Below are 20171 nucleotides of genomic sequence, written 5' to 3' on the forward strand. Positions count from 1 at the left end.
CGTGGACCTTGTTGCCGAATGTTGAGTTTCTACAGGATGGTCTCTCGCACTCAGAAATTGACAGTATGTGCAGTTTTCTACTTTTTGATCTGGCAATCACCAACTCGTGGCTTCAGTATAGCAGTGACTTGCAGTTTTGGGGGAAGAAAGCACTACAGTTCCTTGAGTTCAAACTTCTCCTTGGTGAAGAGTTGAAGCAAATATTTGCCATCAAAGTTCATTTTTATATGTTTGGCCTTCCAATGTCCTCTACAGTGGACATGTGATATCTAAAAAATGTAAACTTTTTTTCCCCAAAAAATTATTTCAGTCTTCTAATTACCTTACAAACATTGGGGGATTTAAAAATTTTTTTGATTGGACAACATTTTTTTTCCTGGTAGTCAGGGGGTTAATACATTTGCAAGAATTTCAAGCAAAGTTTGTCCCCTTTTTCATGATGAAATACTGTGTGTAGAATTCTGGGAAAAAATGAATTTGATCCATTTTGGAATAAGGCTCTAACATGACAAAAGCTACGTTCACACTGCAGGCGAAAGAGCATCAAATCTGACTTTTTTGGTATGACAGTGTGAACAGCACAAATCCGATATTTTCAAATCCGACCTAGGTCACTTCGGTACGTGGTACTGAATCCGATAAATATCTGATGTTTTAGAACGCGACTGCTGTTTGAATGGTCATATCGCATTAAATCAGTCTTTTACGTCACTGACACAAGACAGACGCCAATTATCAGCACTGGAGAAGACAAACAAGAAAGCATGGCGGCCATTGTTAAAGCACGGGCTTTCTTTTTTCTCAGTGTCCTTCTTTCTCTAATTAATTTGTCAAAATTCAAAATTTTACTTTCGTAAACAGAGCGTGTTGTGTGTGACGTCTTCTTTTGCGCATGCGGGCCGCTTTGAGGGCCGTGAACGTTCACACTAGAGTGCGTTTGCTGTCACATTTTATTTGTAGTGTGAACAATCAGACAAAAAGATCGGATTTGATCAAAAAATCGGAATTGAGCATTAAGACCTTCAGTGTGAACGTAGCCAAAATGTGGAACAAGTGAAGCACTGTGAATGCTTTTCGGATACACTGTAGCTGGTTACTATTGTTTTGTGGAGCATGATGTACCAAGTCCTTCTTCTTCTACATGACGTTATCACACACACTGTCCAGCAAATTATCCCTGTGGATGAATTACAATATGGTAAATGGTCTGTATTTGTATAGCGCTTTACTAGTCCCTAAGGACCCCAAAACGCTTTCACGCACACATTCACACACTGGTGACGGCAAGCTACATTGTAGCCACAGCTGCCCTGGGGCGCACTGACAGAGGCGAGGCTGCCGGACACTGGTGCCACGGGCCCTCTGAGGCAACCAGTAGGCAACGGGTGAAGTGTCTTGCCCAAGGACACAACCGAGACTGTCCAAGCCGGGGCTCGAACCGGCAACCTTCCGATTACAAGACGAACTCCCAACTCTTGAGCCACGATCGCCCCTCAATACAATAGAGCTCAAATAAAAGGCATGGAATTTCATAGATATGGTTGCCTTTTCCCTTCAACATTACAAGGTCCATCCATCCATCCATTCTCTTCCACTTATCCGTGTCAGGGTTGCGGGGTGGCTGGAGCGTATCCCAGCTACTTTACAAGGTTACTCAATTTTTTAGTTTTGTTTTAGCTTATCAAGCAGTTTTATATAACCATATAACCACAGCTCTGTAACAGGAGGAGTGGCCCAGGACTGAATTATCTAAAAGTAAAATAAAAAAGTAATGTGTGGAAAAAGATTGGTCAGTGGTTTCTGAGCACAAGTAATCAGGATGAAAAATGAACAAATAAGAAAGCATGCTCAGTAATTTATCTACATCAAAACAAAATCAGTTCACAAGCCTCAGTTTCAGTTTCAGTATATAAAGCAGGAGCTGGTGAATCTTTCTCACTGGCAGGCTGAATAATTTCACTTTGTTGTTTTACTTTCATGAGTTTTGTATGTACATTAAAAAAACAAAACAAAAAAAAAACCTTTGTATGCTTTTATTGCAGAGGTAGCCTTCAAATGCAGCAAACAGGAGTACTCATATTCTTGGGGTTACTTGGGGATTGAAAAACAAAGAAAAGGAAAAGTTTGTGCAATGATAAGGACTAACAATAATAAGGATCTGTCATATATGTGCAGAGATCAAAAATAAAAATGTAAAAGAATGAAATGATAATATTAATAATGCTCAAGTCAGTGGTCTACAGGAACAGCAGTAACAGATTTAACAAGGAAGATTACAAAGATGCTCGTGTTCATTAAATTATGTGGACTGATTCCTGTGGATTCCTTAAAATTCAGATGACTTCGTTGTTTTTTTGATCCACTTGAGTTGTTTTTTGGAGAGAAATGAGAAGACTGCAGGCTCATTTATCTCGCCACACACTACAGGTCCAAAAGAAGTGACTCCAACCAGCTCTTTATTGCACAGCAGTGGCCCTCCTGAATCCCCCTGCAGCAAGAACAAATGTTTGACATTTTTGGGGGGTGTTTTAACTATTCTGGAGATTTAAAAAAGCCAAAAAGGTCTTGCGCTTTATTGCAATTTACAATTTCATATTACAAAGCAACTTACTAATATATACTTACATTACATGTACTAGCCTTAGCGTTTCCATTTGAACCAGCACATATCATGTCACTAGTAATAACAGGGTTGCGGTTGTAATAACCACGAGAGTTGCACTTCTTTCTGTCAATCACAGTCACATTGACAGACAACAAGACATCCGACCTATTCTTCTTTTCAGTTTTTCCCCATCCAGCCACCAGACAGTTGCTGCCAGCTGCAGGGTCTTTGAGAGTTTTGCCCAGCTTGAGAAATGTCACTGTTTTGGTTTCCATCACTGGATTGTTAAGCTGAAAAAAAGAAGAGTTGCATATTGATAATGATTATCTATGTATTATGTTTATATAAATGGCCTGTATTTATATAGCCCTTTACTAGTCCCTAAGGACCCCAAAGCGCTTTACATATCCAGTCATCCACCCATTCATTCACACACTGGTGATGGCAAGCTACATTGTAGCCACAGCCACCCTGGGGCGCACTGACAGAGGCGAGGCTGCCGGACACTGGCGCCAACGAGCCCTCTGACCACCACCAGTAGGCAACGGGTGAAGTGTCTTGCCCAAGGACACAACGACCGAGACTGTCCAAGCCGGGGCTCGAACCGGCAACCTTCCGATTACAAGGCGAACGCCCAACTCTTGAGCCACGATCGCCCCTTTATATAGTTATAAAGTAAGTAAATAAGACAGAACATAACAGCAGGGTGCATACATGAAACGCCCTAACTAAGCCGCTGGCTTAATATACAGGAATATTTGTGCTGAGTATGGCCTGGATGTCCCAAGGTCAAAATGGAATACACCCTCTAGGGTGGTTAAGAATGACCAAGCTAAGACCCTGTGGGACTAAGTAAAGAAAGAAGGCTGTAGTAATAGATGTAGCTATATCAAGTGATAGCAACATCAGGAAGAAGGAACATGGGAAGCTTGGGAAATACCAAGGGCCGAGAGAGGAACTACAGAAGATGTGGAGGTTGATTCAAAAGTTGTCCATGAGGTAATTGGAGCACTTGGAGCAGCTCACCCCCAAACTAGGTTAAGCTTCCTACAAGTGTCATTATTACTAAAACTAGTAGTGTGGCACACTAAGCAGGAAAGTGCCAGAGGAACAGGGGATAAAGCATGATGCTATAGCAACATGGCTGAGAGCTAAGATAGAAAATCCCTAAAGATAAAATTAATCAATACTTTAAATATAATTAGCTGGTAATTTCAACAGTGAGTGTAGTGTCGTGATACTGGACTGCAGCGAGCCAACACCAAATGAGAGTCAGTTAATAAACAGATTGCTAATTTTTAACAGTCAGTTATTACTCATTGGTCAGTACTAGCTTACAATGTTTTGACTTTAAAAACATGTTTCAACTATGTAAGAAGAGTAAGTAAAGAAAAGAAGAAAAGTAAATGTTAGGTCCTGAGCTGCCTAACATTTCATATTATTCATATTGTTACATATTTCAATTGTCTTTTCAAAAATAGAAATGTTTTATGTAACATAAAAAACATGTAATACTAAATCAAATCTCATGTGATTAAAAGCTCTAAAAAAATTGTGCACTTTAATTTACTGCCCCATTTTAAACAAATTCCTCTAAGTGGGTTTTCTTGAAAAAGCGTTTAAATTACAGGGTTGCGTCTTTGCTTCATTTAGTATTGTGAATTGTACAGTGAATATTGACCTTACCTTGAGCAACATGAGGTCATTGCCCTTTAATATATTACAAAAGTCAGGATGAGGAAATTGTTTCTTAACCTCTCGGAATTGTTTCGAATCTTTTTCCTCTTTCTTGATGGAGTGTGCTCCCAGGATCACCTCACTAATACTGTAAAAGAAAAAAATACAGAGTAAAGTTAACATATATAAAAGCTTCATAGGGGAGGACTACGATAAGATAAATTAACTCTATATTTTGTTATATGCATATTATTAGAGGTGGTTGCGTTATGGGTTTTACTGAAAAATTACTTTCATGGGTGTAGGGTGATGAGGGTTAGAATATGAACAGATTTTGTCTATTGTCATTTTTTGGAACGTTATCAACCTCTATTTTCATTAATGTGCAAAGCAGTCAAACATACTCGTGTCTTACAGGCTTTTTTCCTGAGAGCTGAGGCTTGTCCTTAAAAACGGCAGAAAAATCTGAGGGATTTTTAAAAGCAATGCTGTAGTGGGGCGAGGTGGACGCACCTGAGCGTCATCAGCGATCACGCTGCGCCTGCTTTAACCCTTTAAGACCTACCATAGAACCAAGTTCGCCAGAGCTTATATTATATTTTTACATGCTGTGGAGCCATTTTTGGGAGCATTTCAAGTTGCTATACATCAATACAACCATTATAGCCCAAACTTTAATAATATGTCTGCATTAGGTGCATAGTAATTACATAAATTGCAAAAAAGTGCAATAAACTACAAAAAAATTGAAAATCGTTTTTGTTTTTTTAACATATATTTCTAGTTAGAGAAATTTAAGAGGCTTATCCCTCAAAACTGTAAATACAAAAAAGTTACACAAACTAGTTTCCCACCACAGGAAATTTATTTTGAGTGTCTTGCGTGGGTTCCCTCCGGGTACTCCGGCTTCCTCCCACCGTCCAAAGACATGAGCTTGTGGGGATAGGTTAATTGGAAAATCCAAATTGTCACTAGGTGTGAATGTGCGAGTGAATGTGAGTGTGAATGGTTGTCTGTCCCTGTGTGTTAGCCCTGCGACAGACTGGCGACCTGTCCAGGGTGTACCCCGCCTTTCGCCCTATGACAGCTGGGATAGGCTCCAGCGCCCCCCGCGACCCTGAAAAGGATAAGCGGATGGATGGATGGATGGATGTCTTCATAGTTTTATTTTTGAAATACACCAATTTTTATATACTGCAGGAAAAACGAAAATAAATATTATAGTGCAAATTTGCAAAATAACAGCATATGCATCAAAATAAACTATTTCCAGCAGTGCAATATGAGTCTTAAGCATCCCAGAAACGACACAGAAAGTCATAAAGTCAAACATAACTTTTTAAAACACATAACAAGTAAAACACAAGCTCATAAGGCCCCGATCATAAAAAACTACATTTCCGCAAAATGACGTCACTTCCGGTTTCGGGCAGGTCATGCGGTCATGTGATAGTTCGCGCTGATGGACGTAGGAAGTGTTACAAACAGCTGATGGATCGGCGAAGCGTGTTTCTGGAATATCATGTTTTTGTTGCTGCAAGTGATTTTTATGCAGTTTTTGCAAAGCTATATGTGGAAGGAAACTGTGACCTAGGACAAGCTGATGGCATAAGATGTAAGTACAACTCCTCCGGTTTCATATGCAAAAAAAATTATTGCGCTAGCTTACTTGGTTGCAGAGCTACCGGGATTTAAAAATAGTTACGCAAAACAGAGCGTGCCCGCTCCGATCGGCTGTAAAGGGTTAAAAGGGTGAACTAGGTCCTTTCTTAGTTGTTGTAGGGGAAGTGAGCAACTGCGAGGTGAAAAACTGAAGCAGGGTGTGAAAAGTGACAGCAACCGAGAGTAATAAAAGCAACACTGAAATGTGGTCGCTTCCGCCATGAGTTTATTCAAATACATTTTTAAGGAGATGCTGATTTGATTGTGCCTACTATTAACATGATAAGTAATTATGTAAATTATTTACACTGAAGATGTGAAGTTTTAGCATATTTGTACTCACAGTATCAGTGAAAGGATTACTGACAGTATTTTATATGTAGACATATGTTATATGTATATATTATTTTATATTATTATGTATATATTATAAAAATGTATTAAAAAAACACACAATGTGTTATTTTTCACAGTCTGTTAAAAATATAAAGATATTTTGATTTGATGTCAGAAGAGTAAGTCTGTACTTAGTGCAGTGGGCAGCAGTCAGGACCCATTGTGGATGGATTAATATCCCCCCACAGAAAGACTTTTTACTTTTCAAGTAAGCCATGAAACTCAGGGAGTGTGGCCTGACTTCCTTCCCTCCAATAATCTCAGAACCATGACCTAAAATTAAAAGAAAATATTCACTTAAATATCTAAATCACAAGATAATCAAGTCAAGAACTTAAAAATGAAAGAAGGAGCAGATGAGTAAAACACAAGAAATGCCAGCGGCTTTGTAATACTGAAAGTAATGCCCTTGCATTCTGTGTACTGAATGAATGTGCAATAGAAAATATTACTCACTTGACTGGATGATGAAGAAAATCAAACATGAGATTAAAAGACTGAAATTCTTCAGGCAGAACATTTTGTCTTACCCCTCTTTGATTAGATGCCGAATGCCATGAAATTTACTTTGATGCATAGCTTTATACGCTGAGTTCGAAGGATGTGGTTTGATCATGGAAAATAATGAGTCAGCAAAACTGACACATGCCAGCTGATGAACTGGTGATATTGTTTCAAAGCAAGTGGTCAGATTTATCACAAATAATAACAATTTTCTGTAGTTTCTATATGAGAGAGGGGATTAAATTGAACTTCCATTGTAGTTTTAAGGTTTTTATTAAAAGTCAAGAATGGATTAACTGAATTCAATTTAATTTTATTTATATAGCTCCAAGTTAAAAAGGCACTTATATTGGTGCCAAAGTATAATTCAGTTTAATGCAGTAACCTGAATTGTCAATCAAAGCGACCAATCACATTAGGACCCCATTTTGTTTATGCTCTACCCCCCAAACAGTCAATAGTCAGTTGATTTCAGTTTCAAGGAAATCTTCTGCAGCGCTTCCAAAGCACACACTCTGGTGTGCGCAATGGCTTCTTTGTGGCCGTGGCTGCTGAACTCTTCACATATGGATTTTTGAATTTCTGCACAAGGAATTGTGTAAAGTATCAATGAATACTAGTGTTTGTAAAAACTAAATAATTTGCTTGTTATTTTGATTTTTTTCATACAGAACTTTTAACATAAATATAAATATCTGAACTCTTGTGGGGAGCATCTGGTCGTGGTTGATGTGAAATTATGTTGTTTCATTTCCACTTCCAGATTATGGCCCCAGCAGTGCTCACTGAAACCTTCAGTAGTTCAGACGTTCTACTGTAACCAGTGTCATCAGTATGTTTTGCAACAATAAGTTTGCAAAGGCCACTGATTTTATCCATCATGACATGTTTCTTCTGTGACACCTTGCTAATGAGCCTCCTTTTGTACAGGCCATCAGTTGGGACTTACCCAGCTGAATTTGCCCTTTCTTTACATGCTCAATACTTTTTTTACCCTGTAATAATAAAATAATGGATTGCATTTATATAGCGCTTTTCGGGGGCCTCAAAGCGCTTTACAATGCCACTATTCATTCACTCTCACATTCACACACTGGTGGAGGCAAGCTACAGTTGTAGCCACAGCTTCCCTGGGGCAGACTGACATTCTGTGTCCTGTGTCCATTCTCATTATTACATACAACATATGGACTTCTATGGTTTGATTTATTTGCATGTGTGGACTGGATGGATTTTTACTGATATCTGGCGAGAATTTCATATTCATATGCGCCTTTTTTTAGGAAATTGGGGAGATATTCAGTACTTATTTTACTCACTGTATATTCGTACATTTGACAGTTGAAATGAGCACTAAATCTGTTCACAATGTACAGGTTTATTAAAATTTACTGTTGAAATGCTACATCTCTTCAATCCATGCACATTCTGCACTTGGTAATCTGTTTACATTAACCCTATAAAGCCCTTTGTATCATATTTGATACCTGAGTTTCTGAGACTTCTATCTCATCAATATGATCAATACTTGTCATAATTTCAAAATGTTATGGACAAAATATTAACATTGTTGTTAACAAAACATTGAAAAAAAAAGCCCAATGTATCAAATGCGACACAAAAAAAAAATATTATAAATATATAATAAAAATATGTCATGAACAACATGATATAGCAAAAAAAAAAAAGTGTATTTTGTTATAAGGGTTAATAAACATCTAAGTTCCCCCCAAAAATGGGTTGGGGTTGAATGGGATGAGTCTTACAGGGTTAATGGTCAACACAAAACTTTCATCTTCCTGGTGAAACTGAACAAATGCTAATTTTGGATCGTGTTATCAGAATTACTCAAGTAATACAACGAATTATAGTAAAGAGAGGTACTTGGTAAGGGTCACAAATTTAACAAATATTTGTGTCTATCATAAACTCAACGGGTGCAATGACACAAAATGAACCCTCTATGGTGGATCCAGTGGTCAAGGTTTTTCAGGCAGCAGTGTTTTAATTGTTTACTAAAGTTTAATTTTATATGTTAATATATACCAAGACTGACAATCATATTTGACACATCACTTGCAAATTTGGCAACAATATGACAAATATGGCCGGTCACCGGTCATATACATGCTGGACTTATGCACAGTTCGTTTATTCTTGTTTTCTAAACAGGCAAGTGCACATAGACTATTTGAATTTGTGTTTGATGGTCTAGAAAAAAAAATTAACTCCAGTTACACTTGCTCGCCTAGATGGCTAAATGGTGAAGAGGACGAGACTGTAATTCTATTGACACTTTCCAAGATGACAGTGAATAAAGTGCGGGACCATGTGGTGACATATCACCATTCATATAAATGCGTGCAAACGTCACTTTTTTGAAGCTGAGGTGCGGTCACAGCACAAACCGTCATGGTGGGTGATCCTGACCACTATCATTAGACCCCCATTTATTGGACAGGCACTCGAGGATAGAAAGAGGAAATCTTTCATATCACATGACATACCTTTGTCTTCAAAACATGCACATCTAGCAAAGAATCATGCACTTCTCATTTTCAGCAGCTTTATTTGAGTTCATTTCAATCCCATTTCTTTCTTTTACTATTTTTTAAAAACGTTTAGACCACTAGTTTTTGGCAGATATTCAAAAAATGCTGAATTTTATAGCAAAAATACAGCTTTCCAGTCATACTGATTCAACTTAATTTCACCCGATATTTTCCCGTTGTGCCCCATCAGTGGGGCCTGCTCCACTGTTTGAGAACACTCATGTCCAGTAAGACTCTTAGAGAAATCTTATCTGCTTTAACAAAATCCTTTAAACCTCAAAATATAGACTCATATAAATGCAGACCATTGGTGACAAAAATTTGTATTTAAATTTATGCAACAAAAACAAATGTTTAACAGATAGTAAAGGTTTAAGAAGGAAAAAGACTCAGAGAGAGATCTAATTTTGAGTCATAGTTTTTTTGATCCACTGGAGTTGTTTATCTGAGAGAAAAGCATACACTCCAGGGTGTGTTTTGTTACCACACTCCTTAGCTCCAAAGGAAGTGATTCCTGTCAACACACCACTGCACAACAGCGGTCCTCCTGAATCTCCCTGTAGAGAAAATTATAATATGATGGTCACTGAGTGTTTCTTCATTCACTGTGTGTTTATACATCACTCTGCATTTAATTATAAAATATTAATAATCTCTGCCCATAATAATCTCGTCAACAGCATGTCTTTTTCCTGTCCTCCTCCCTCTACCTCCCATTGGTCGAGGCAAATGGCTGCCCCTCCTGAACCTGGCTGTGCTGGAGGTTTCTTCCTGTTAAAAGGCAGCTTTTCCTTCCCACTGTCTCCAAAGTACTTGTTCAAAGGGGGTCTTCTGATTGTTGGTGTTTTCTCTGTATTATTGTACAGTCTTTACCTTACAATGCTTTAAGACAACTGTTGTTGTGATATAAATGTAGCCAAGTGAACTAATACTACGCATGGAAAGGGTTTAAAAAGAGGGAATTGTGTTTTTGACTGGTTGCCTGTCTACCGGAGGTCTGTTGTAGGGTTGTCATGGGGATGACTAGACCTCGTGTTTTGGGGGTATACTGTCCCTTTAAGAGCCGCCGTAAGCCAGAGCACGCATGCACTCAAGTTTGTGTCACACTGAGCGCTGTGAGCGGGAGCACTGGAGAGTTAGAGACTGCAAAAGATTCTGTGGCTAGCTACACACGAGGTAAATGTGCTAAAAAGTGTAGCATACTGCAAAATATTGTCACCAGTGTTGTAGTAGACTGTAATTAGCTAAGTTTCTTTAGCAATGACTCCATGTTTGTGACCATTTCTGTACAGTTCTTAACGCGCGACGGGTGCATGTTTAATGGTCACGTGCTGTGAAAGGGACTGAAGAGCGGGTTGGCGTGAGTAGTTACAGTGTCCTAACAGATTTCAAAGTTGTTAAGTTTATACTTTTACTCACTTTGCATAACTCTGTATGTTTCTGTTTGATTCAGAGGGGAGATCACTTGCTGTGTGATTCCTGCGTGTGTACTTGTCCTAGCACAGTAGCTGTGTGGAGAAACCGAAGTGAGTTCATGATGTTCTCCCATAGAAATGTATGTTTAAAAGAGAGTTTACAGTGCACTTTATTGCCAGTTGACCTGCGAAGTTGTGGGATGTAAACAATGTGTTTATTTGTTTTGTTTTCTCTTTTTTTGTTGTATTTGTTTCTTGACAGGTCACTACTGTTGTCTATACTGTTTGGATTTAACATGTACATATGATAGTTACTGTTGTCTCAGACCCTGAAAGGCAGTTTAGGCTGAGCCAGTGGAATAGTTAAATTTTGCCGTTTCACTCAAAACTACAGAATTAAAACTGTGCTCCTCCGAGTACAGTCGGAGAATAAAAAAGCCCACAAAAGAGTATTTCCTGTGTCCTGTCTCATTCCCCATGACCGGGCCACATAGTTTGGTGTCAGAAGTGGGATTCTCAGGTTAGTTTTGAGTTTCAGTATAGAGAGACACAGTGAGTGGGGCTTTATAGACAACAGTAGTGGCTTAGAAGATCCCAGTCCTTCCCAGAGGGCGGCAATCGCAGTGTGGACGTCCTGAGGTGGTTCGGTGCAGTGGCAGTTGGTACAACAGGAGCCTGCTTCAGCCATTGGACGAGGAGGGCGCCTGACACAGATTTTGGACTGTTGAATCTCATCTACAAGTGACTGTGGGAATCTGCTGCAGTAAAGACTCAGAGACATTGCAGTATGTCGCAAGAGGACGAAGGGGAAGGTCCTTCAGGGGCCGGAGCTATCCCCACTGAAGACAGTCAAGCTGCCTCGTTGTTTGACAGTGCAGGTAACCCGTTGGTGGAGCTACAAACAAAGATTAACGAACTGAGTAGGAAACATGATGCTGTTATGTCTAGTATTGCTAACATGGGTAATGTTCCAACCAGATCTGTCGTGTACATTCCAAGAGAAAAGGTGATTGTACCTTTTAGTGGGGAACCAGCTAAAGATGCTTACACTGTTGATGAATTCATAGAAGAGGTGGAAAGAGCAATAAGAACTAGGGGTCTGCGTGGAGAGGATCAAACCGACTTTATCCTCTCACAGCTGAAAGGGTCTGCCCTAGAGGAAGTTAAGTTACGTATGGCAGGCCAGGTGAAGCAACCGAGTGATCTCTTTTCATATTTGAGGGAGGCATTTAGAGAGAAGCGCACCACACCACAGCTCTTGCATGCTTTCTATGCACGCCGCCAACTAGATGGGGAAGACCTGCGAGATTATTCACATGCACTCTCTCAGTTGCTCAATGCTGCAATACAGCAGTCCCCTAATGTAGTACCCAACACACAGCTGGCACTTCGGGATCAATTCATTGAAGGTGTGCATGCCCCAAATCTTCGGCGTGAACTACGTAGGCTCACTAGGGACAAGCCTGAGTGTAGTCTCTTTGATGTTAGAGAGGAGGCAATCATGTGGACTATGGAAGATCGTCCACGCAGCACTAATGTGGCCAGACATAGAAATATAGTGAGTGACAGGCCAGATGAAAGCTGTGAAAAGACAACCTCCACCAGTGATGTACAGACAGACTTTACCATGGCTCTGCAAGAGATGGTTAAAATAATCACACAACAGGGTAAAGCCATAGGGGAGTTAACTAATGCAGTGAGGGAGCTCACAACACAGACTGCCAGTTCTGAAGACAGTAGAGGTGTTAAAGCTAAGCCCAAGCCTAAGTACACTAGAGAGGGCCAGCCTATTTGTCTCCGATGTGAAGGGGTGGGACATATGGCCAGACACTGTAATGCACCCCAACAACCTACGAGCCAGTCTGCAACCATGTCCAGTTCCTCGCTAACGGGAAACGGGAACCCTCCATTGCTATGAGCCGGGCAATGCGAGGCAAGTCAGAAGGCTCAAAGGAAGCTCTAACCAAGGAACATTTTCTAGAACATGCTGTTGGTCAGTGCCCTGAAGTAGATATCCAGATAGGTGGTGTATCCCTTAGATGTCTGCTTGACACAGGAAGTAATGTAAGCACTTTGACAGAAAGCTTTTTCAGAAATCATCTCCAGGGAGAGGATGAAGATATGCACTGTACTGCCAAGTGGCTTAAAATCACAGCAGCCAACCAGTTGCCGCTGCCCTATTTAGGCTATGTAGAGTTAGATGTACAGGTCATGGGGCTCACTATACCTGAATGTGGTTTTCTTATAATCAAAGATGATAAAACAGAAAGAGACAATCCCAAATGGTTGGATTTGTCACCCCATGGCATTATAGGGATGAACATTGCAAAACGATGTAGACAGTTAGTACTCTCAGAGTTTGACACCACTCTAGGGGGAGAGCTGGAGTCCAGCTGGAGGAAGGCCTGCCACTGCGTACAAGCTGCTGAGCTTGTGGAAAAGGTGTCTACTGCCCGTGTTGCAAGCAAACACAAAGTGCGGGTGCCTGCCTCATCCCTGACCACTGTCTATGCAAGGGGCCATGGCAAGCAGTTTGGTAGCGCATTGGTTGAACCAGGGAATGTTCAGCTCCCAGGTGGCTTATTGGTGATCCCAACTCTAGTGTCAACTAACAGCCTGGTATTCCCAGTACAGGTGATGAACATCTCACAAGAGGATGTCTGGCTTCCACCTAAGGCTAGACTAGGCATTATTAGTCCTGGCCGCTGCATTGAGGGTGACCCATGCGAGGTGAAATTTGAGCGCATATCTGCCAACCACGAGGAGGTGACTCTTAACCAAAAGGACTGTCAGGGGGCCAACAGCTGCGTACAGGACTTATTGGGAAGATTACACATAGGTGGCACACCAGGACAACAGGCCGAGGTCAGAACTCTTTTGAAAAGGTATGCGGATGTTTTTGCACTTCATGATGAGGATTTGGGGTACACTGATCGTGTGAAGCATGAAATTCCTGTTGTAGATGAAGCCCCTGTTTCTCAGCCATACAGGCGCATTCCACCAAATCAGTACAAAGAGGTCAGGGAGCACATTTCTGAACTGTTGAGAAAGGGGGTGATTCAGGAGAGTTCGAGTTCCTATGCTTCACCAGTTGTTCTGGTACGCAAGTCAGATGGGAGTCTTAGACTGTGTGTAGACTACCGCAGACTAAACGCGAAGACCAGGCGTGATGCGTTTCCACTCCCTCGCATTGAGGAGAGCCTGGATGCCTTGAGTGGTGCAGAGTTCTTCTCAACCATAGATCTTGCCAGTGGCTACCATCAGGTAGCGGTACATGAGAAAGACAGAGACAAAACAGCCTTTACCACACCATTTGGCCTGTATGAATACTTAAGGATGCCTTTTGGGTTATGTAATGCCCCCGCGACGTTTCAACGTCTTATGCAGGCCACAATGAGTGATTTGGTCTTTCAGATTGTATTGATCTACTTGGATGATCTGCTTGTGTTTTCATCAACATTTCAGGATCACATTGTGAGACTGGAGACTGTTTTGAAAAGGCTGAGGGATACGGGGCTGAAGGTTAAGGTTGAGAAGTGCCATTTCCTCCAGCCCAAGGTCAAGTTTCTCGGTCATGAAGTGTCGGCTCAGGGAATAAGCACAGATCCTGACAAGATAAGCGCTGTGGCAAAATGGCCCATCCCTAGTACTGTGAAAGAGCTAAGGTCCTTTTTAGGATTTTGCAGCTACTATAGGAGATTCATTGAGGGCTTTTCCCAAACTGCGGGGCCACTCCATGATGTGGTGAATGTCTGTGTTAAGGAGATAAGTCCTGTCAGGGCTAAACAGCTTTTTGCTTCAGCCTGGACACCGCAATGCTTACAAGCTTTTGAGTTGCTTAAGGGAAAGTTGACTAGTGCCCCTGTTCTAGGCTATGCTGACTTCAGTCTCCCTTTCACGCTGGAAACGGATGCTAGCAGTCTTGGATTAGGCGCTGTCCTGTCTCAGAAGCAGGGGGGAAGGAATAAAGTCATAGCTTATGCTAGTAGGAGGCTCAGAGGGGCTGAGAAGAATGATCAAAACTTTAGCAGCATGAAGCTCGAACTCCTAGCGTTAAAGTGGGCAGTCACTGAAAAATTTAGGAGTTATCTGCTGGGGTCCAAGTTCACAATCATAACGGATAACAATCCCTTGTGCCACCTGCCCACTGCTAATTTAGGAGCCATTCAACAGAGGTGGGTAGCTCAGCTGTCTGTGTTTGACTTCGATGTTAAGTATCGCCCTGGCCGCTGCAACACTGCTGCTGATGCCCTCTCTCGGCAACCAACAGTTGACACGGCAGAACCTGACAGTGAGGATGCAGAATATGATGGCTCTATAGCCATATGTAATGTGCTAAGGGCAGGTACAAGTCTAGGCTCAGATCTTGTCATGGCTGGAGTTGAGGCTTGTAGGATCAGACTGCTGCAGGCCTCCGAACCAGATGGGGAAGCAGTCAGTGAGGCTGTGCTGGGCAACACCCCAACGATGCCTGGTTATTCCAATGCAGAACTCTATCGCTTCCAAGTGTCAGACCCAACAATTGGTGTCTTGAGAGAGTTTTGGAGCAGACAGAAGAGACCCACCTACAGAGAGAGAGGGGGTCTGTCTAAACCGGTACGTTCTCTACTGAAGCAGTGGCCTCGGATCAGAGAAAAGGATGGACTGCTATACCGTGTAATTGAAGATGCTCACCTTGGACAGTGCCATCAGCTGCTACTACCTGCCTGTCTTAAAGAAAAAGTGCTCAGGAGTGTGCATGATCACATGGGACACCAGGGAATCGAACGCACACTGGGATTGTTGAAACAAAGATGTTTCTGGGGAGGCATGTTTGAAGATGTTGAGCACTGGGTGAAGAAATGTCAGAGGTGTGTGTTAACAAAGATGCCTCAACCCAAAGTTCAGGCACCCCACGCTCCATTTTTGGTTACCCGCCCACTTGAAGTTGTTGCTGTTGATTATACCACCCTTGAGCGGGCTACAGATGGTCGTGAAAACGTTCTTGTAATGACTGACGTGTTCACCAAGTTCAGTCAGGCATTTGCCACACGAGATCAAAAAGCAGATACCACAGCTAAGGTTATCCTGAAAGAGTGGTTCCTGAAGTATGGGGTACCAGAGCGCCTGCACTCAGACCAGGGCAGGAATTTTGAAAGCGCAGTGATTGCTGAGCTATGCAAACTGTATGGAGTGAAGAAAACGCGTACAACACCCCACCACCCTCAGGGTAACCCACATTGTGAGAGGTTCAACAGGACTTTACACAACCTCTTGCGTACGCTTCCCCCTGAGAAGAAGCGGCGCTGGCCCGAGCATCTGTCAGAGCTGGTGTATGCTTACAATGTCACGCCGCACTCAACGACAGGGTATTCTCCCCATTACCTGCTGTTTGGGGTCCACCCACATCTACCCGTTGATGCATTGTTGGGCCGGGAGGAAGTGAAGGATGACAAACTGGACTGGTTAGCAGTGCACCAGGAGCGTCTCCAGGATGCACATGCCAGAGCCAGAGAATTTGCCGAACGGAAGGCTGCAGAGAGAGTGGTTCAGCAGCAAGGAAAGGTGTTCTGTCCACCTGTTGACATCAGACAGTTTGTGTATCTCCGTTACCGACCACCAGGAAGGAATAAAATTCAAGATGCCTGGGCAGCCCCTGTGTACAAAGTGGTTGATATCCAAGGGACAACATACACAGTAGTGCCACTGGAAGGAGGGCCGGTGAAAAGAGTCCACAGATCTAACTTGAGGCCATGCGTGGGGTCTATACCTGCACCCAACCCAAGGCTACGTGACCAGGAAGTCAGTTCTGCAGATGAGCACCAAGTGTCTGATACGGAGCTTGAGCATCCAGAGTTTGCCTTGATGGAGGAGGTCCAGTACCCAATGGAGCTGCCAGTGGCTCAGGGACCTGGGAACTTGGTTCCGACGGTCAACGAGCCTGGAAACCAATTGGAGAATGGAACTGAAAATATGGGTGAGGATCTGCTAGGGCAAGAGAGCAGCGACAACCCTGATGACCTCGAGGTGGAGCCAGCAGCTTACCTTCCACCTGGGCCAGGAAGCATTGGATTCTCCAGTGAAGAACCGGTGGCAAAACCTGTTCCAGCTCCTAGGAAAGGAAAGAAAGAGAAAGCGGAGGCCGGTCCACCCACACCTGCTACACGCAGGAGTAGGAGAGAAACTGCAGGGGTCCACACAAACCCATTTAATCTACCTAGGTCAGCATGCAATGCAGTATCCTTCAGTCCAGATGTACTCTCCCAGGTGTTAACCGGTATGGTTCTGTACACCACCAAACTCAGGGGAATGGTGGATGAGCAGGGGGTCACCGAGGACGTTGACTCGTAGCAGGGGAGAATGTAGCCAAGTGAACTAATACTACGCATGGAAAGGGTTTAAAAAGAGGGAATTGTGTTTTTGACTGGTTGCCTGTCTACCGGAGGTCTGTTGTAGGGTTGTCATGGGGATGACTAGACCTCGTGTTTTGGGGGTATACTGTCCCTTTAAGAGCCGCCGTAAGCCAGAGCACGCATGCACTCAAGTTTGTGTCACACTGAGCGCTGTGAGCGGGAGCACTGGAGAGTTAGAGACTGCAAAAGATTCTGTGGCTAGCTACACACGAGGTAAATGTGCTAAAAAGTGTAGCATACTGCAAAATATTGTCACCAGTGTTGTAGTAGACTGTAATTAGCTAAGTTTCTTTAGCAATGACTCCATGTTTGTGACCATTTCTGTACAGTTCTTAACGCGCGACGGGTGCATGTTTAATGGTCACATGCTGTGAAAGGGACTGAAGAGCGGGTTGGCGTGAGTAGTTACAGTGTCCTAACAGATTTCAAAGTTGTTAAGTTTATACTTTTACTCACTTTGCATAACTCTGTATGTTTCTGTTTGATTCAGAGGGGAGATCACTTGCTGTGTGATTCCTGCGTGTGTACTTGTCCTAGCACAGTAGCTGTGTGGAGAAACCGAAGTGAGTTCATGATGTTCTCCCATAGAAATGTATGTTTAAAAGAGAGTTTACAGTGCACTTTATTGCCAGTTGACCTGCGAAGTTGTGGGATGTAAACAATGTGTTTATTTGTTTTGTTTTCTTTTTTTTTGTTGTATTTGTTTCTTGACAGGTCACTACTGTTGTCTATACTGTTTGGATTTAACATGTACATATGATAGTTACTGTTGTCTCAGACCCTGAAAGGCAGTTTAGGCTGAGCCAGTGGAATAGTTAAATTTTGCCGTTTCACTCAAAACTACAGAATTAAAACTGTGCTCCTCCGAGTACAGTCGGAGAATAAAAAAGCCCACAAAAGAGTATTTCCTGTGTCCTGTCTCATTCCCCATGACCGGGCCACATAAATAGAATGAAATAGACTTGAATTTATTTAGTAGTTTATTTTTTCTGATCATTAACAGTTAAAGTGGTAAAAATGACTATCAAGCATACATACCTGACAGGTATCTGCTGTCTCTGATCCAGCACATATCATGCTGCTGGTGATAACAGGGTCGAGGTTGTAATAGGCACGTGAGTTGCACTTCACTCTGTTAATCACTGTCACATTGACAGACCTCAGGACATCTGACATTTGCTCGGCTTTGCTTTTAGTTGCTCCCCATCCAGCCACCACACAGATGCTTCCAGCTGCAGGATCTTTGACAGCGTTGCCCAACTTGAGCCAATTAACCGTCTCGGTTTTCTTCACTTTTTTGTTAAGCTAAAATTTAAGATATAATTACTTAAGCATAATGAATTCATCATTGCCTTAATAGAATTTTTACAATAAATAAATAAGATAAAATAAAAACAATTAAAAAAAACCACATTTATTTTAAATGAAACTACTTAAGCCGACTCAACATGAAGTCAGTCTTTAATCACAATCAAAATTGAGAGACTAAAGTCGTAATTCTATTTTGAACAAAAAATTCAAAATACCAGAAGTTTTCAGGATTGTGCAGCTTACACTTACTGTTATATCCTATACAAAATCCACTCTTCCAAGAGGGCATGACAAATGTGGCAATGTGTCTTGACACAACAACTGTAATCTCCACTTTCCCACTCTTTTCTTGAAAAACAGTTTCAAGATTTAAAGATTATCTTGAAGTTTCCACTTTATTCTCAAAATGATTAGTAATACTTTTGTTCTTAATGCGGCCCTGATGCTCTGTCGTACAAACATTAAATGAAAAAATGGAATTTGAGCTGTTGAATTTTGAACAGATGGGAAGATGAGAAAGACCTTATTTTACATCTGAAGTTAAATAATCATAAGTGACAGCCTGGCTTTGCAGTTGTGTTTATCTTGAATAAACATTTGCTTTTCTTGCTTAACATGTATTATGTAATGTCAGCAAACATAACTTTTATAGAAATCGCTAAGGATCGTTTTTCCATTCTGTTATAGTCATCTTACCTTGAGTAACATGAGGTCATTGACCCTGTCTTTTGCATCAAAACAGGGATGAGGAAAACTTTTTTTCACCTTTTGGATCTGCTTTTTTTTATCTCTCCTGATGGAGTGCACTCCCAGCAACACGTTCTTAATTCTAAAAGAGCCAAAACAATGCAGTGTTAAATTAAAGTTCAATTATGGCATAGGTTTACTGGCCAAGAAAGTGTCAAATAGAGAAGAAATGAAGATTTGCTTTCTCTCTGATTACTGAGTGGTTACATGATAAAAAATTTTTTACTAAGGTCACGATGTGGCATGTAGCTGATTGGAGTATCATGAAGCTTAAACATGTTGACTTGTATGATATTTTCAATACCCATGATGACATGGATTTTTTTGTGATCCAGTAAAAACATAAACAAATGCTTCAGATTCCTACTTATCACAGTGAGCAGCAGTCAGGACCCATGCTTCATCAATTAGTATCCCTCCACAATTGCCCTTGTTACCCTCAAGCAGAGCCATGAAAGGCAGTGAGTGTGGCTTGACTTCATTGCCTCCAATAATCTCAGAACCATCACCTAAAATGACAAATATTCAAAGAGATCACTAAGACAAATGAGTCGACAAGCGCTTAAACCAAAGACAGAAAACTCTCTGCACAACTTACTTTGTAAGCCTATAAGACATCTATGTGACACAGATCACAGAATCTATACACAAAATACCTGAAGCACATCCAAATACAAATTCTAACATTTATGAAACCTTTAAAATCCATGTAGGAGTGATCAGGAAAAGTGAAATTACACTCCAACTAAGAAACCATAACAAATTTGCTGAAAAACATTACTATGACTTAGACATATGTACATTAATTAACCACTAAATAAATCAAAAGCAGAAGAAATGACTCACTTGACTGAACAATGAGAAGAACGACACATGAGATCAAGACACTGAAAAATCCGAAGCAGTACAT

At 41.5% G+C, this 20171-nt stretch overlaps 2 protein-coding genes across 2 annotated transcripts; both read right to left on the reverse strand.

The window, feature by feature from the left end:
* Positions 1-2079: 2079 nt before the first annotated feature.
* Positions 2080-6880, reverse strand: LOC113034145 (granzyme A-like). The gene is made up of 5 exons (XM_026188498.1): positions 6797-6880; positions 6472-6613; positions 4292-4430; positions 2626-2895; positions 2080-2488 (listed from the first exon to the last, which is right to left on the reverse strand). The coding sequence occupies exons 1-5, from the start codon at positions 6858-6860 to the stop codon at positions 2327-2329; spliced, it is 777 nt and encodes a 258-aa protein (XP_026044283.1). The 5' UTR covers positions 6861-6880; the 3' UTR covers positions 2080-2326.
* A 2172-nt stretch (positions 6881-9052) lies between these two features.
* On the reverse strand, positions 9053-20171 carry LOC113033722 (granzyme A-like). Its single transcript, XM_026187779.1, has 5 exons — positions 20108-20171; positions 19629-19770; positions 19211-19343; positions 18242-18508; positions 9053-9953 (listed from the first exon to the last, which is right to left on the reverse strand). The coding sequence occupies exons 1-5, from the start codon at positions 20169-20171 to the stop codon at positions 9798-9800; spliced, it is 762 nt and encodes a 253-aa protein (XP_026043564.1). The 3' UTR covers positions 9053-9797.

The sequence above is a fragment of the Astatotilapia calliptera genome, chromosome 12 (assembly GCF_900246225.1).
Source record: "Astatotilapia calliptera chromosome 12, fAstCal1.2, whole genome shotgun sequence".
In the NCBI taxonomy this organism is placed as follows: Eukaryota; Metazoa; Chordata; class Actinopteri; order Cichliformes; family Cichlidae; genus Astatotilapia; species Astatotilapia calliptera.

Bases quoted from the DNA above. Each gene is read 5' to 3' on its own strand.
- LOC113033722 (XM_026187779.1), bottom strand. From the start codon at position 20,171: ATGTACTGCTTCGGATTTTTCAGTGTCTTGATCTCATGTGTCGTTCTT. The intron at 18,509-19,210 runs GTAAGATGACTA...CTTAAATTTTAG, and splicing joins ATGACCTCATGTTACTCAAG to CTTAACAAAAAAGTGAAGAA. The intron at 9,954-18,241 runs GTATGTATGCTT...TTTTCTCTACAG, and splicing joins AGACAGCAGATACCTGTCAG to GGAGATTCAGGAGGACCGCT.
- LOC113034145 (XM_026188498.1), bottom strand. From the start codon at position 6,860: ATGTTCTGCCTGAAGAATTTCAGTCTTTTAATCTCATGTTTGATTTTC. The intron at 4,431-6,471 runs GTACAGACTTAC...TTTCTTTTACAG, and splicing joins ACTGCTGCCCACTGCACTAA to TATTAGTGAGGTGATCCTGG. The intron at 2,489-2,625 runs GTAAGTATATAT...TTCTTGCTGCAG, and splicing joins CTAAGGCTAGTACATGTAAT to GGGGATTCAGGAGGGCCACT.